General features: G+C 36.5%; 1 protein-coding gene across 2 annotated transcripts in view; it reads right to left on the bottom strand.

Annotated features, from left to right (window-relative positions):
- LOC113066848 (synaptotagmin-9-like) overlaps positions 1–14,295 on the bottom strand; it is a 29,545-nt gene extending 15,250 nt beyond the window's left edge. Inside the window, exons 1-3 of one of the 2 annotated variants that reach the window (XM_026238914.1) lie at positions 13,726–14,295; positions 6,611–6,974; positions 5,849–6,395 (exon numbers count right to left, since the gene is read on the bottom strand). In XM_026238914.1, coding sequence (XP_026094699.1) covers positions 5,849–6,395; positions 6,611–6,974; positions 13,726–13,873 — 1,059 coding nt within the window. In that variant the 5' untranslated portion in view covers positions 13,874–14,295. The remainder of the gene's footprint in view (positions 1–5,848; positions 6,396–6,610; positions 6,975–13,725) is intronic. The other variant, XM_026238915.1, reaches the window with a different exon arrangement.
- Between the last annotated feature and the right edge of the window lie 651 nt (positions 14,296–14,946).

Below are 14,946 nucleotides of genomic sequence, written 5' to 3'. Positions count from 1 at the left end.
ACCACAGGTAATCAATTTGTACTTTAGCACTGGTACAGAACATTTAATTTCATATACAAAATTACACTACAAACTCAGAGTTATCTTAAAAGTTGCTCACATGCCATTACTATTGGTCTACTATTTTAACACGGCTTTGCGCTTTTATATGTCAAAAAGTTGGCTTTGTATCTTATACAGTAATTGTGAGTGTGTATCTCATAACTGTAACGTTAACATTTAAAAATCGCAACATTATTTCTCCTACTGTAACTACACTTTTATATCTCAAAATCGTTTCTGTGCTTTATTTCTTGTTATTGCAACTACTTGTCTAACCATTGTGTCTTCATATCTCGAAACTGTGACATTAGTTCTTGTAATTGTGTCTCTACGTCTCACAGATTCAAACTTTAGCTCACAGCTACCTTAATAGAGTTACATATATTGGCTTTTGCGAAATATCTAAACTAAAAACGAAGCAAAACATTTCAACTTTTCAGCAACTTTTTGCATATGTCTGCTACTACGGCCTACTCAGACTTACGTCTTTCTCTTTCAACTGCTGTAAAGCTTTACATTATCTCCCTAAAATGGCACTGCAAATGGAGTAGGCTTTACTGACTTCAACTCCAGACTATTTCAGAATGTCTGCTGAAACACCCCTGTCTTTCATGTCTAGGAATTCTTTAAAAAACACAAAAATAGAAGCTTTGTTATAAGTCCTTCCATCTCAGTCAGATTGCTAAATTGCTTGATTTAGAATGGAGGTATGTGATTATGATGAATACAATTGGATTAAATTGACTTTTTTTCATCATCATGTTTTCTTGGGGTCAGCAGAATTACCGTAATTATATATATTTTTTAGGATTTTTATATTTCTTTATTCAGCAAGGATGCATTCAATTGATCAAAAGTGCTTTTACTGTGTTCCTGTAGCTCAATTGGTAGAGCATTGCGCTATCAAGCGCAAGGTTGGGGGTTTGATTCCCCGGGAACACATGATAGGTAAAAATTGATAGCCTGAATGCACTGTAAGTCGCTTTGGATAAAATGCTAAATGCATAATTTTTTTTACAAATTAATTTTTCAAATAAATACAACTAGGATGGGTAAAAAAAACAAAAAACAATAAACACCATATCCTCACCATGTGTCACTAGGACTTGCATGTAAAATGCGAAATGTCTCCCAGTCATTCCCAAACGGATTAAAGCCCACATTCCCCAGTTTCAAGTTTACAAAAAAAGAGTGTCATTCCAGTCATAATACAAGGTAAATGTCTCATGGTTAGAGGTGAATCCTGACAGGAGATTCAATAGCACTAAATCCTGCTGATCGACCTTTTACTCTTCCGGATTAGTGATGCCTCAATCTTTCTCTCTCCAGCTGGGTGGAATGGATTGGCCTTTTCGTACATTAACTAGCTTGTGTTTTATTTATAGGCAGAGCCAAATTACACCTTGAATAGATCTGAGCAAACATAATCATTCATTCAGATTGGAATGCAAATTTCTTGAGCTCAAAAAATAAAAAGGTTAAGGTTGCTTTTTTTTCTTCAGATGTGTTATTCAGAAAGTTGTATTCGCACGTCACGATCGAGTATGGATGATTGTATTTCATTTCAATCCAAGAGCAGCTGTGCTGCTGGAACTCTCATGCATTTTTAACAAGTTACTCAGAATCCCTAAAGTAATACAGAGAGTTATCATGAAGGCAGAGATCACTCTGACATCTGTGCTACACTGTTCGATGCTGATCGATGCCAGTTATATAGAAATGAACCTGACACAATCAAATTGGGATGGTAGAAAGATACAGATAAATGGTACAAATGCTATATTTTATTTATTTATTTATTTTTGTTGTTAACAAAACATCTGCTTTATTCGATTCGATCAATGAGTGCTTGCGTAAACATGATTTATCATAATTAGCATAAACATGATTTGTACTTTTAGAGTCAACATAAAATCAAGACATTAATCCAATTTACTTTCTTAATACATATGAAGTGTGTTTTTGTGCTTTTCTTTCTTTCTTAGCATTACATCACTTGCTCACCAATGGATCCTCTGCAGTGAATGGGTGCCGTCAGAATGAGAGTTCAAACAGATAAAAGTCACAATAATTCACAAGTAATCCACACAACTCCAGTCCATCAGTAAACGCCTTATGAAGTAAAACGTGGTGTTTGCAAAAAACAAATCCATCTTTAAATTGTGGCTTAAAATGGCCAAAAATGTCCATAATAACATTTCCTTCAGTGAAAAAGTTCATCCCCTGTTGTCCTCTCACATCAAAATCCAACGACATATTTGTTTAGAACTGTTTTGGCTTGTAATTGGTGCTTGATCTGTGCATATTTCTCTCCTGATTCAGATAAATATTTTTGATAGAGGACTCATATTTTTCCAGGTAACAAAGGTTTGAAGTTAAAAAACATCTTAATGATGGAGTTAAGCTGTCTGGACTCTCATTCTGACAGCACCCATTCAATGCAGAGGATTCATTGGTGAATAAGAGATGTAATGCAAAATTTCTCCAAATCTATTCAAATGAAGAAACAAACTCATTTACATCTTGGATGGCCTGAAGGTTAGTACAGTTTTACATTAGTGTTAGATATACAATCAAGCGTCCAAAAATGATTAATGCATGGATGGGCACACATGGATTGTGTTCCTCCAAGCTCATGATCCCTAGAGGTATGGCCCACTTATATGCACTGAAACAGCCTGTGACGCTTGCTATTACTTCAAGCTAACCTCTAGATCCTGTGAAACTCGCTGGTTTGAGCTTTTCAGAGAAATAAATAAATAAAACATTAAACCACTGCTACAATAAACTTGCCGTCAATGTTGAGTACTCATTACTAGCATGATGATTGACAAATATCCAATATAATACAATTTGTACCATACTGAAGGATGCAGTTTGTTGTGTATTTTAGCATCTTTCACCCAAACAGTTGAGAATTTTTAGGTTACTGCATATAAACTAGGGGTGTGCAAAAAATCTAATGCGATTTTCATGCACATCTCATCAGTAAAGACGCTCCTATAATTAGAAGTATATCTCCAGCACGTGTGTTCAGATCAGGGTTGCCAGGTTTTCACAAGAAATCCTGCCCAGATGCTTCTTAAAACTAGTCCAAAACTAGCCTAATCACATTTCCGGGAGGTTCACAGATAAAACATTGCTTCCTGGGGTTAAAATATACGTTTTTTTTTTTTTTTGCAGTGTTGCCTTGGTAAAATTGGCATTTTAGGGGCTAAATATCACGTTACTTGTATTGGGGTCGCTTTGACCCGCGGACATTAAAAACGACCACAGACTTGGCAACACCAGTTGGCATTTACTACACCGAGCTGTAATTCACTGACAATCTACACAAAATCGATCTTAAAATCGCAGGCGGTTCTTTGTCGATTTTGAAAACGATTTTGTGTTAGTTGTCGGTAGACTACGGCTCTGTGTAGTAACTGCCGCTCCACCTGAACCAGTGTTGCCAAGTCTGCGATTGTTTTTCATGTCCGCGGTTTGAAGCAACTCCAATACCAATAACGTGATATTTATCCCCTATAATGCGAATTTTACCAGGGCAACCCTTCCAAAAAATTTATATTTTAACCCCGGGAAGCAATTTTTATCGGGAATCTCCCGGAAACGCGATTGGGCTAATTTTAGATTCGTTTTAAGAAGCAACAGGGTAGGATTTGTTGTGAAAACCTGGCAACCCTGATCTGAACGCAAGTGCTAGAGATATACTTCTAATTACAGGAGCGTCTTTACTGATGAGATGTGCATGAAAATCGCATTCGATTTTTTGCCCAGCCCTAATATAAACAATTTAAAATTACAAATTAGGTTTCATGAGAATGAGCAAATTAAATGTATAATTTTTTTTTTTTTTTTACTTTATTTATTTGAACAGGGACACTGTAAAATATGCATTAACCTTAAAAAGGAGAGATGCATTATACCAGGTTGTTGCAGTTATGCCAATTTCCACCTGGAGTCACTGGGCAGGCTGATGACAAATAGATACACATGTTAATAATACATTTACCCCAAAAAAGAATTACAATTACAACACCCCTCATTCATTCCTCACCATAGCATATTTGTGTGAACTATTTCTTTAAGTGCTATATGTCATGAAAAGACCGCCTGCACACAAACACTTTTGTGTTTCTTTCTTGGGTCTACTTATGAACCGGATCAATTTCTCCCATCAGACATCTATCCTGCACTCTCCTGTTAAAAACAATAAACCTAAAACCGCTGTGTATTCATGTCAGAGCAAACTCTCCAGCTACTTCAAATATAGGTCACCCCTACGTGGGCCATGTGTGATTATGAAATATTCACGCTTCTCAAAGTATATTTATATGTTGCTACCTTTGAAGCATGAAAGTGATCGGAGGAGAGAGAAAACCATGCTCAAATATCTGAGAAATTACACTTAAAAAGTATAATGTACAAGTAATAAAAATATTGGACCTGTCAATTAATACTACTAAAAAGTATACTTTAAATGGTGAAAGAACTTTGTAAATGGCAAGATTTGACACAGCAGTCAAAAGGTTTTGTCTGATGTTTCTATCAGTAGAACGGAAATAAAATCAAACACTGACTCAACAAGACATAACCTAGAAAATATACAATTTAGAATAAATAACACATTTTGTCCATTCAATAATTTACTTTTTACTTCATTTTATACAGTAAAAACAGTAATAGTCTGAAATATTAATTACAATTTAAACAATTGTTTTATATTTGAATAAGTTAATTATTCCTATAACGTCAAAGCAATTACTACAGTCTTTAGTGTCACATGATCCTTCAGAAATCATTCTAATATGCTGATTTGGTGCTTATAAAACATTTCTTATTATCATCTAGGGCTGTCACTTTTAGTTCGAAAATTGATCGCACAATCGATCGGACCAACCAAAAAAAGTTTCGAAAATTAAAATAGGACATCGATTTTAACCAAATATGTACACTATTGATTTTAAAAGAATTAAACAATAAAAAAATATGTAACAAAACTCACAAACAAGCAGAAAAAGAAAATAAAGAATTCCGAAAGTGCAGAAAGCTAGATATAAAATACCAGCAATTTTACGCGCCTACAAGACCCAGTGACGTCGAAAGCGACCTCTCTGCATTCACACCAAACGCGATTGATTTCAATGTTAAGTCAATGTAAAGATGCCTTTGCGTGCGTCTGGAGGTCTCGCGGCGCGGTAGATGCAAAAAAGCCTCGTTCGCGCATCTAGTTACAGGAGATTCTGAGTTATGAAAAGGACCATTGCAAGCTGACAGCGACCGGTAATACCCCCACCTTGCTGCACCTGAGTGTCCCTGGGATGCATCCTTGATTAATAAAATTTGAAATTTGTTAAAAAAAAAAAAAAAAAAATCTTACTGATAACATTTTTCCCCCTCTTGATTTCACTAATTACAAGCATTTTCAAAAAACAAAACAAAAACAAATAAATACATTTATAATACATTTTTAATTTAATTTAAACTGACACTATAATCTGGGTACAAATTCCCTGCATAGATTTCCAAAAGCAGCCTCCTGGACCTGGATAAATCTATCTTGAGTCACGCACTCAAAGATGCCACAGTGTTGAAACACTTCATACAGGAGCTTATAGAACCCACACCTAATTGAACCCTGAAATCCTTTTGATGACAATTCTACCTTGCTTTCAAACCATGAATTTTACTATTTGAAGATTCTTCCATTGTCAATATTATTTAAGAGGACTAAGCACATAAGATGAGATGAAATTACACGAAAAATGCAAGTTCAGTATAAATAGACACGTTAAGGAAGACTTACCGCACTAACATAAAGGATATCCCTGCAGAGCTTGGTTTCCTGCGGAAAGTCAGGTAGATCCAGGAAGTTGTCCACCACCACTTGACCAATGACGTCATGCCGCGAGAAGCGATCAAAGTCGTAGACGCTAAAATGGAGCTTGCGTGTGGGAAGCTCAGCGTACTCCACAGGAAACAGGAACACCTCGTCAAAGATGGGGTTCAGAGTCTTGCGGTGGACCTTGGTTTGATGCTTGGTTTTGCGGTCTGGCAACAGGTAGATCTTCACGTACGGGTCGGATGTTCCCGTAAAGTCCTTTGCAGGTAGATCTTGGGCTTTGTGGATCTTCACAATGAGCTGCTCCAAATCACAGTCGTATTTGAGGATGAAGTGCAAGCGGCCACAGCTGTCCGCTCGTCTGCCGTCGTCCGTGTCCACCGACCGCTGTTTGTAGAGCTCAGGCTTGATGCGGCCCAAACCTGGACCCGATATGGACTCCTGTCTCTGGAACTGGGCCAAGTTGAAATCAGGGTTGGAGACGTTCATCTGTCTCCGGATGGAGTTGTGCCTGCAGCGAAAAAGAAAGGGGGCGGATGTCTTGTGTGCTATTTGCTGGCTTCATATGCTAGACATCTTTGAATAATGAGACTGAGAAGAACTTTAATTAAAGCTGAAGGTCACAGAGGCCCACACTGTCTGACAAATGCCAACTGGGAATTTCTAAATGAATATCAATGGTGGGTGAGTGATTACGCCTGATAAAGTCAGAAAAACATGACTCACCTGACAGATGAGGTTGGTTCGGTGACTTGTCGTTGTACACGAGCTATGTGAATGTGGTTGAGCTCCTTGGCCTTAGTCTGGGCCTCCAGATGGATGTCCGGGGACGTATGGCTGATCTTCATGGCTGACTCCCGGAGCACCAATGGTGCATTGGGATCCTTCTCAAAGTCTTCACTGTATTCCCGCTCCAGGCCCTCCACCTCGGTCAGGACTGGCTGCTGCTCGCCCTGCTGGTCTTTTAGGCCGGGCAAGAAGCGATCTCGCAATGGCACCCAAAACAACTTCCATGACACGAACAGGGAGACGGCAAATAGCGCCAGGCCACATGTGGTCACCAAGAGGGACAACAGGCTCACAGAGACATCTGGAGCAATAACCAAGAGAGAAAGTCGGTCACTGGAAGGTGTTCAAAACTTTCAAGATATTTATAGACTAGCTTTAAAAGTCTTGTAAGCAGCTTTTTTTCGAAATACCAGACTTAAAATAACCCTCCCGGCTCCAGCTGAAAAAAACTAAACAAAATGTTTAACAAATAAAAAAACAACAAAAAAAATAAAACAGATCAAGCATTCACATATTCCGGAAATCAAGGGAGGCCATCAGAAAACTAGCCAATCAGAAAGACTCTCTGGTTGTGAATCATTTTGCACATTTACGTTTGTTGACATGTATTTGGAGAGAGAGAGAGAGAGTGTCTGTGGTTTGAAATTAGCAAAATAGCTAGAATCACTTACAGAACCATTTGTGAGGTGCTGTTTACTAGACTATACGCCCATTCACACAAAGGACAATAATTGTAAAAACAATTGACAAATGGCAACCTCTGGGATCAAAGGTGGACTTAACTCAACAAGTGAGCTTTATATATTTTTTTTATATTCTGAAAACTTTATAACACTTTTTGCAATCCAGATATTGAGACAGTTTGTAAAAGACATCTCTTAATATCTGGGCTGGAGTTGAAGCTTTTTTTCTCGCTGATGAATGCACAGTAATAGAAGATACATTTTAGATCGACTCACACTCTCTATGTATCTTTCTTTCTCTCTCTCTCTCTCGGCCCCTTGAGATGGTTTCTCTGAATTAGGCAACCCAGGCAGACATGCTTTTAGTGTGGACTGAATGAATCCCTTTCAGATAACCCTGCCTCCTGCTTGGTTTTCTGTCCTCTCCGAATCTTTTCTCCCTATACTGGGGAAGGAAAATGCATATGTTCAGACTATTTTTGCAGGTCATAACACCTGAGACGGACTTAAGGTGTCCTTAAAGTAATAGTTCAGTCAAAAATTGAGGCAATTCTGTCATTATTTACGTGCACTTATGTTATTCTGAACCTGTGTGACTTTCTTCCTGTTTAGAGCACAGAAGAACATGTGATTCAAGATATTAATGCAGCTTTTGCATATAATGAAGCAATCAGGGGCTGCCAACCTCCAAAAGTTACACAAAATAAAAGCATCATAAAACCTGTGGTCATCATTCACTTTCATTGCATGGATAAGAGCAGTGTGCACATTCTGCTAAACACCTCATTTTGTGTTCTTCAGAAAAATTTCTAAATTATTAAATATTAGATTAAATAATGAACTGGAAGAAATATTATTTTAAAACATCAGATTAAAGTCAAGACTTTTCTTTTAAACATCTTGGGTTTTTCTGTTTATAATAATGATGAAATATACTTCCCAATAAACCATGAGAGAACAGATTGCATTAGATATCATGTGCAGGCCTCATCATTTGGTCATGATGTGCTCATAAAAGCTAGAAACATTTGACTAAACAGATCCTCCTGCAAGCTTCATACTGGGAAATCATAAATTGAATGGATTAATCATTTCTTCCTTTTGTAATGCTGTCAAGGTGTAACCAGTATTATTAGCACTGAACACTGTTCCATAGACTTTAATAGACTCTAGTGGGATTTCAGTGACAGTAAGTTAACCATGAGCTTCATTTGCAAAACAGTGTGAGTGCACTAAACTATGTGCAAAACATCCAGCACACTTTGAATACAACAATATTCCTGTCTGCATGAAATATGTTATAGCCATTTTGAAAGTTTCATATTCTGCACTGAAATCAACCCTTATAATAAAACATAACTGTTTTACTCTGCAACGATTTTGCATTTGAATGCAGAAGTAGAATAACTTGATATGAAACATTTTTTTTTTTTTTGAGAAAAATTTAACATTTTTAGATGGAAAATGTAACCCCAGATAGTACACACAAAAAAAGAGATATAAATTCAAACAAATTTCTCACCAATTTGCAAAATGTGAAGAGTTACAAACTGCAATGAGAGAATGTTGGCTAAGAATACATTATACATTATGCTATAATGTAGTAAAATATGCACACAAAAAAGAAAAGAAAAAGAAGAATCTAATTTTCTATAGTCACTGTGTGCTTAAGGTTAACATAAGGGCATACATTGGTTAAGGAAAAGTAAAAATAAATAAATCACCATTTTGTTGCTTTGCACCCTTGAAATGAAGATGGATTAACCAGCTGCCTTTACTCAGTGCAACTTATATCATCCAAGTAAAAGATATAACACCAACATGTCAAAAAAATAAAAATAAAAAAACAGAATCACTAAGTCGGAAAAAGCATCACCCCCTTGTGTCAATATTTTATTGAACCACCTTTTGCTTTAATTACAGTCTGTTGCGGTATATGTCTAACTTTGCACATCTAGACTTTGTAATATTTTTCCTGTTATCTTTGCAGAACTGTTCAATTTCAGTTAATTTTGATGGTGAGCGTTTGTGGATTGGAGTCTTCAAGTCATTACGCAGATTTTCAACGAGGTTTAAGTCTGGGCTCGGACTAGGCCATGCAAGGAGATTCACCTTCTTCTCCTTCAACCTCTGTGTGCTCAGTTTTGCTGTGTGCTTTGGATCATTGTTCTGTTTTCTGGCAGAGGGCAGCAGATTCTCTTTAAGAATTTGACGGTATTTTGCCCCATCCATTTTTCCTTCTGTCCTGACAAGTGCTCCAGTCCCTGCTGCAGAGAAACACCCCATAACAGGACATTACCACCTCCACGCTTTACTGAAGTAATGTTATTGGGATGGTGAGCTGTATTGGATTTCTGCCAGACATATCGTTTAGTGAAGAAGCCAAATAATTCAGTTTCCCCCTGGCTCTTTCATCCAGTTTGGAGTGAAGTCCTGATCCAGGGAGGATCTGTTGTACCAAAAACCTTCCATTTCTTAATAATAGACTTGACTGTGCTTCTACGCATTGATAAAGCTTTTGAAAAATGTTTGAGTCCATCTCCTCACTTGTGCCTGTCTTTATTCCGGAGATCTTTTGACAGTGCCTTGCCTTCCATAGTTGATTATTTGTTGCACTACCAACGACTGCTCCAGGAAAGCTCTTTTCATGTTAGGCTCATCAAAATGACCACAGCTGATCACAACTGAAAGTCAAATGGCTTTGTGTGCCATTGAGAATGTGATTAGCTACACCTGAGTTTACAAATAATTTTTTGGATGAGGTGATCCTTTTTCCAACTCAGTGATTTTATGCATTTCTTTTTTTGACATGTTGGTGTTATATCGTTCACTTGGATGTTATAAGATGAGTAAATACAGCTGGATAAAACAATAACTGTGTCCGTCATCATTTTAGGCAGCAAAGTAACACATTTTGATTATTTTAAAGGGGGCTGATTCTTTTCTATACCCATACAATATGAACAAATGATGCAACAGAGAACATGGTCTGCCTAGCAGCCTGACTGGAACACATATTCAGTTCGATAATATTTCGTGCATATTGTTTATATAAGTGCACATGCATATCATGCATATCGTCACAAATATTAGGGTATTGTTTACTGGCTGAGCTGATGTAAGAGTAAATGGCATCTTACATGGTGGCAAAAGTGCAAATTCAATTAACTTCAATCTACTAGTTAAGGAAACTTTTGTTAAACTAAAAATGCCTCAAAGATGTGACTAGCAGGTGAGTAGCTAGCTCATGTCAAATAAATCAGATGTGGGATATTATTACTGATTACCTGTTTTCACTGTAACTGCTTTTCTTAAGATGTCTTTGCTAAAAAATATATTTTTAAATGAATTATGGAGATGCATGTAGCCCAACAAATGGAAATCCTGCTTTAAAGTTTCAGTTGGCTTTTTTATAGAGGCATCGCCTGTTTGTTTACTACCGAATATGCATTAGCCAGACTAGCTGGAGAAATATAGGTATAATGTGAGCTAAGAAAAAAAAAAAAAACTATTTATGACCGCATATTTGTCAGATTTCATTCCTGATTTTAAATATCTATTGAAACAAAACAAACGTTTAAAAGATTAAGCTCTTTCTCCTTTCAAATTTCAAAGAGCTGCTCTTTTATAACTGGAAATTACATTTCCAAAATGTCTGATTAGTGAACTTGCCATAAAAGGGAGTTTGATTTAAAAGGAGTCAAATACAATTAAGCTTGTTCACTCAATGCGGGTATTTCTTCTTTTTCAGGCATTAAAAGCAATCATTCAGAAAGAGCAGTGCATCTCTATGGAAACATCTTCATGTTGCATCTGTGTTGGTTACAAATATGGAAACTAAAGATTGCGTCTACAATCCCACAAGACACTAAACTCATTTCTAAGCTCTGACATCACATTATTAACTTATCCAGCACAAGATTAATGACACTGGTTTAAAGTGAATTTGTATACCATCACTCTCCGCCCAAATAAATAAATAATAATAATAAGATAGCATTCTCCTTCCTGTTTGTCCTTTGAGCAAAGATGAACTTACTTTTATATGTAAACAGAGGAACATGAGCCCTCCAGCTGCGGTAAACACACCTGAATGTCTACAAGAAAGGTCATGACACTTGCCAGAGAAGACAAGGCAATGGATTCAAGGTGTCAGGTGGATTAGAGCCAGACCTTCCTGACAAATTGCCTCTCCTATCTCATTTTGAATGTTAATTTTAAAGTACATTCCTGGAGATCATGTTGTTATGCATCTTTTTAAGCAGGTGTCTGCTGCTTAAGCATCAGCAGGTGTAACATAAATCCAGACACATGTGGGTATTTGTTCACATATGAACACCAAAACACTTTTTAATCATGCACCTACATGAATTATGAACATGCATATGCATGTAGATAGTTCAACAGACCATATTCACCAAGCTCAACCTCTCACAACGTCTATTTTTATTTCTGTTCTGTAATTCCAGGCGGCAGACCGCAGATGCTAGCAGCTGTTAGCCAATCAGAATGAAGCTGGACGAATGTTTGTGAACTTGATGGCAAGACACAACATTTACAAGGTTTATAGGTTGACCAATCAAATACTTTTTATGACAGTCCAGATGTCAATGGTAGTAGAAACTACTGCTATGAATAAATATGATTTACTAGTGCACAACCTTCACAGTCAATATCCCTTCACTGGCACATATTATCAGCATTGCTTATTATGGACGTGTCATAAACTTGCCTGTGTGAGAATGAGACACTGTCTTTCCTGTGTTTGGACTGCCAGATACAAAAACACTTGTCAATATGTGTCCACAGGTTGCCTGAACTGTCTATAAGTCATCGGTTACAGTGATGTGTTATCAACCTCTAAAAGTGCTGGGTTCCCTTGGGTTTCATTACAAAAGGCTTTCCACCATACAGGCACATTGCAGCGACACATGTGTATTCCCATTATGCTAAAGTACATTTACTGGGTTCCTCTGAACTGAGCTGTTCTCTTTCATAAAATTTTTGCTCAGCCCATCTTGAGGGGCCGAATTACTATGAATCGTTCTCCCATGAAGTCTGAAGGCCTCGTGCTAACAGATCTTAATGCAGGGTAATCGCAACGGAGAAAGTGTACGGAGTAGCAGGGTGGGTGGACTCCTAATGGCTTCCTGTCGACCGCTCAGTGTCTCTGAGGATGAAGACGACAGCATCTGAGGAGAGGCTAGGATCTATGAATGAAGGTTAAGTGAAGCTAATGTTTAGTTAAGCCCATATACTTCATACTGAGTCAAGCAATGCTCTATTTCTGTCATCGATGACAGGTTGTTTCGGGAATTCCTGTGAAAGCTTTCAGGAACACTATATGCCTGTATAATAATTTTATGTAATAAAATATAAGTATGAGCATTTCACTTCTGAATGCAGAAAACAAAAAAGAAAAGAAAAAAGAAACGTTATTAATGTTCCTGCAAGAATGTTAGTGCTAAAATTACACTGCATCTTATATGCTGCAGCATTAAACCTGAATGAATGTTTTGCTGCATTTCAAATGGACAGCTCTAAATAGGTCATTAATACTGGTCTGTGGGGAATGAGGATTGGGGCTGGGGGTTTTTTTTGTGTGTACTTTTCTTGACTACACTAATAATAATAATAATAATAATAATAATAATAATAATAATAATATATACATACATATACATATACATACATATATATATATATATATATATATATATATATATATATATATATATATATATATATATATATAAAATATCAATTATATATAGCGTTCTTTCAATTTTGCTTATCAGCTAGGCTATGTAGCCTACAAACTAAAATAACAACTAACAAACAAAATAAATAATACAAATATATAATATAATATATAATATAAAACAGAAAATGAAAATCTAGTAGCCTAACCTTTATTGTGTAAATAAGACGTTGAAAACAATATATATATATATATATATATATATATATATATATATATATATATATATATATATATATATATATATATAGCGTTAATCTTAATAAATAGCCTACTTTTTGTTTTAGATAATTTAGATAATTTATTGGGTGTGGTTACACTTTAATGACAACAAACTCCATCAATGCTAGCTGCTAAAGTTAATTAGCCGAACGCATTAATTAAATTAAATTAGCTAAATGACATCTAGGCTAGTTCAAATAAGGAAATTTGCTTAAAACGCTTTAATAACTTTCTGGCAAGTAACGTTAAAGATTGCTGAAAGTGCTATTGAACAAGTTTAAGGATTTTATGTAGTTTGAAAGAAGCAGATGATTTGTTTCGACAGATAAAACATTAATAACACTGAAAACATAATGTTTTAAACAGGAATTAAAAAATATCCTTACCAGAGTCCGAAAATCTCGGTCTCCCGAGATCGCGAAAATAGTAGGTGAAATCCAAACAGTTTTTATCGTGCACCTCCCCTCTCGAGCACAGATCGGACAGAAGCTCCAGCGCCTTTCCACAAATCTCATCCTCTCTGTCTGCAGGCATTTCCCACCAGCATCCTTCTAAATGAAGACTCCTAAAACGCCTATCGAGACACTGACCGCCACTTCCAGCTTCTGACAGCGCTCTTCATACTCGCCCAGCACAATCCCATAAGGAAAGTTGAATTGAACAGAGTCCAGTGGTGTTCAGATCAAGCCCACAAGTTTGCACACATGTGAATGGCTCTAGTTGAGCGCACACCGCTCCGTGACACTGGTTGAATTCACTCAGCTGGGCTACACCCGAAGAAAACAGCAAGTGTCGGTGCTGAATTGCATCTTCATGAATAAAAAGATGTTGGCTGGCTCGCATCTCCCTCAATACAAGCCTTCTGGGATCCCTTGTCTTCTGCCAATCTAAAACTGCTCCTCCCACACTAGCTTTGCTCTTCTCCACAGACATCTATTAAGGGATCATTTGGCTACACAATCCCACTTGTGCTCCTCAAATCCATAATAATTCAAGTTGGAGAGAAATTTAAGAATGAGAAAACAGAATAAATATATAAATAAATAAATAAATAGATCTGCCAAAATGGTTCCAGAAAGCAACGGTTTTGTAAAACATTGACAAAGGCTAACAGTTGCAAGTATAGACGAAATACAAATAAAAAGGTTTTGAAGAGTAAATTTGGTTGTGGTTACAGTTAAATTTACGATTAAAAACACATAATTGTCCTAGAACTTGAAAATACATTGAAGTGTTTAATAGTGTCATTAAATGATAGGCTATCACTTCATGGCTGAATATACAGGCCTATATATTTATATATACATGGGCTATATATAAATGGCTTAATTTCTGTAGTATTTTAAGGTAATCTATAATTTAGATAGATTTTGCAAATCAGGCATCACAGCTTTATTGATCGTTAACTTAACCCAGCCTTCCCAGCTTTTAAAATTTGATGCAAATATTAGGGTATAATATTAATATTAGTGTTCCCGCTGCAGAAGAAAGAAGGACTGGATTAAAACATGGGCTTCCCCGACTAAAGATTTTTCTAGTCGTTAATTTAAGACATTATTTGACTGGTCGCAAGTTTATATTAATTTAATTATTTAAACCATTTTAAT

This window comes from Carassius auratus, chromosome 50 (genome assembly GCF_003368295.1).
Source record: "Carassius auratus strain Wakin chromosome 50, ASM336829v1, whole genome shotgun sequence".
Lineage (NCBI taxonomy): Eukaryota > Metazoa > Chordata > Actinopteri > Cypriniformes > Cyprinidae > Carassius > Carassius auratus.
Note: the sequence above shows the minus strand (reverse complement) of the source record. Positions and strands in the feature narration are given on the sequence as shown.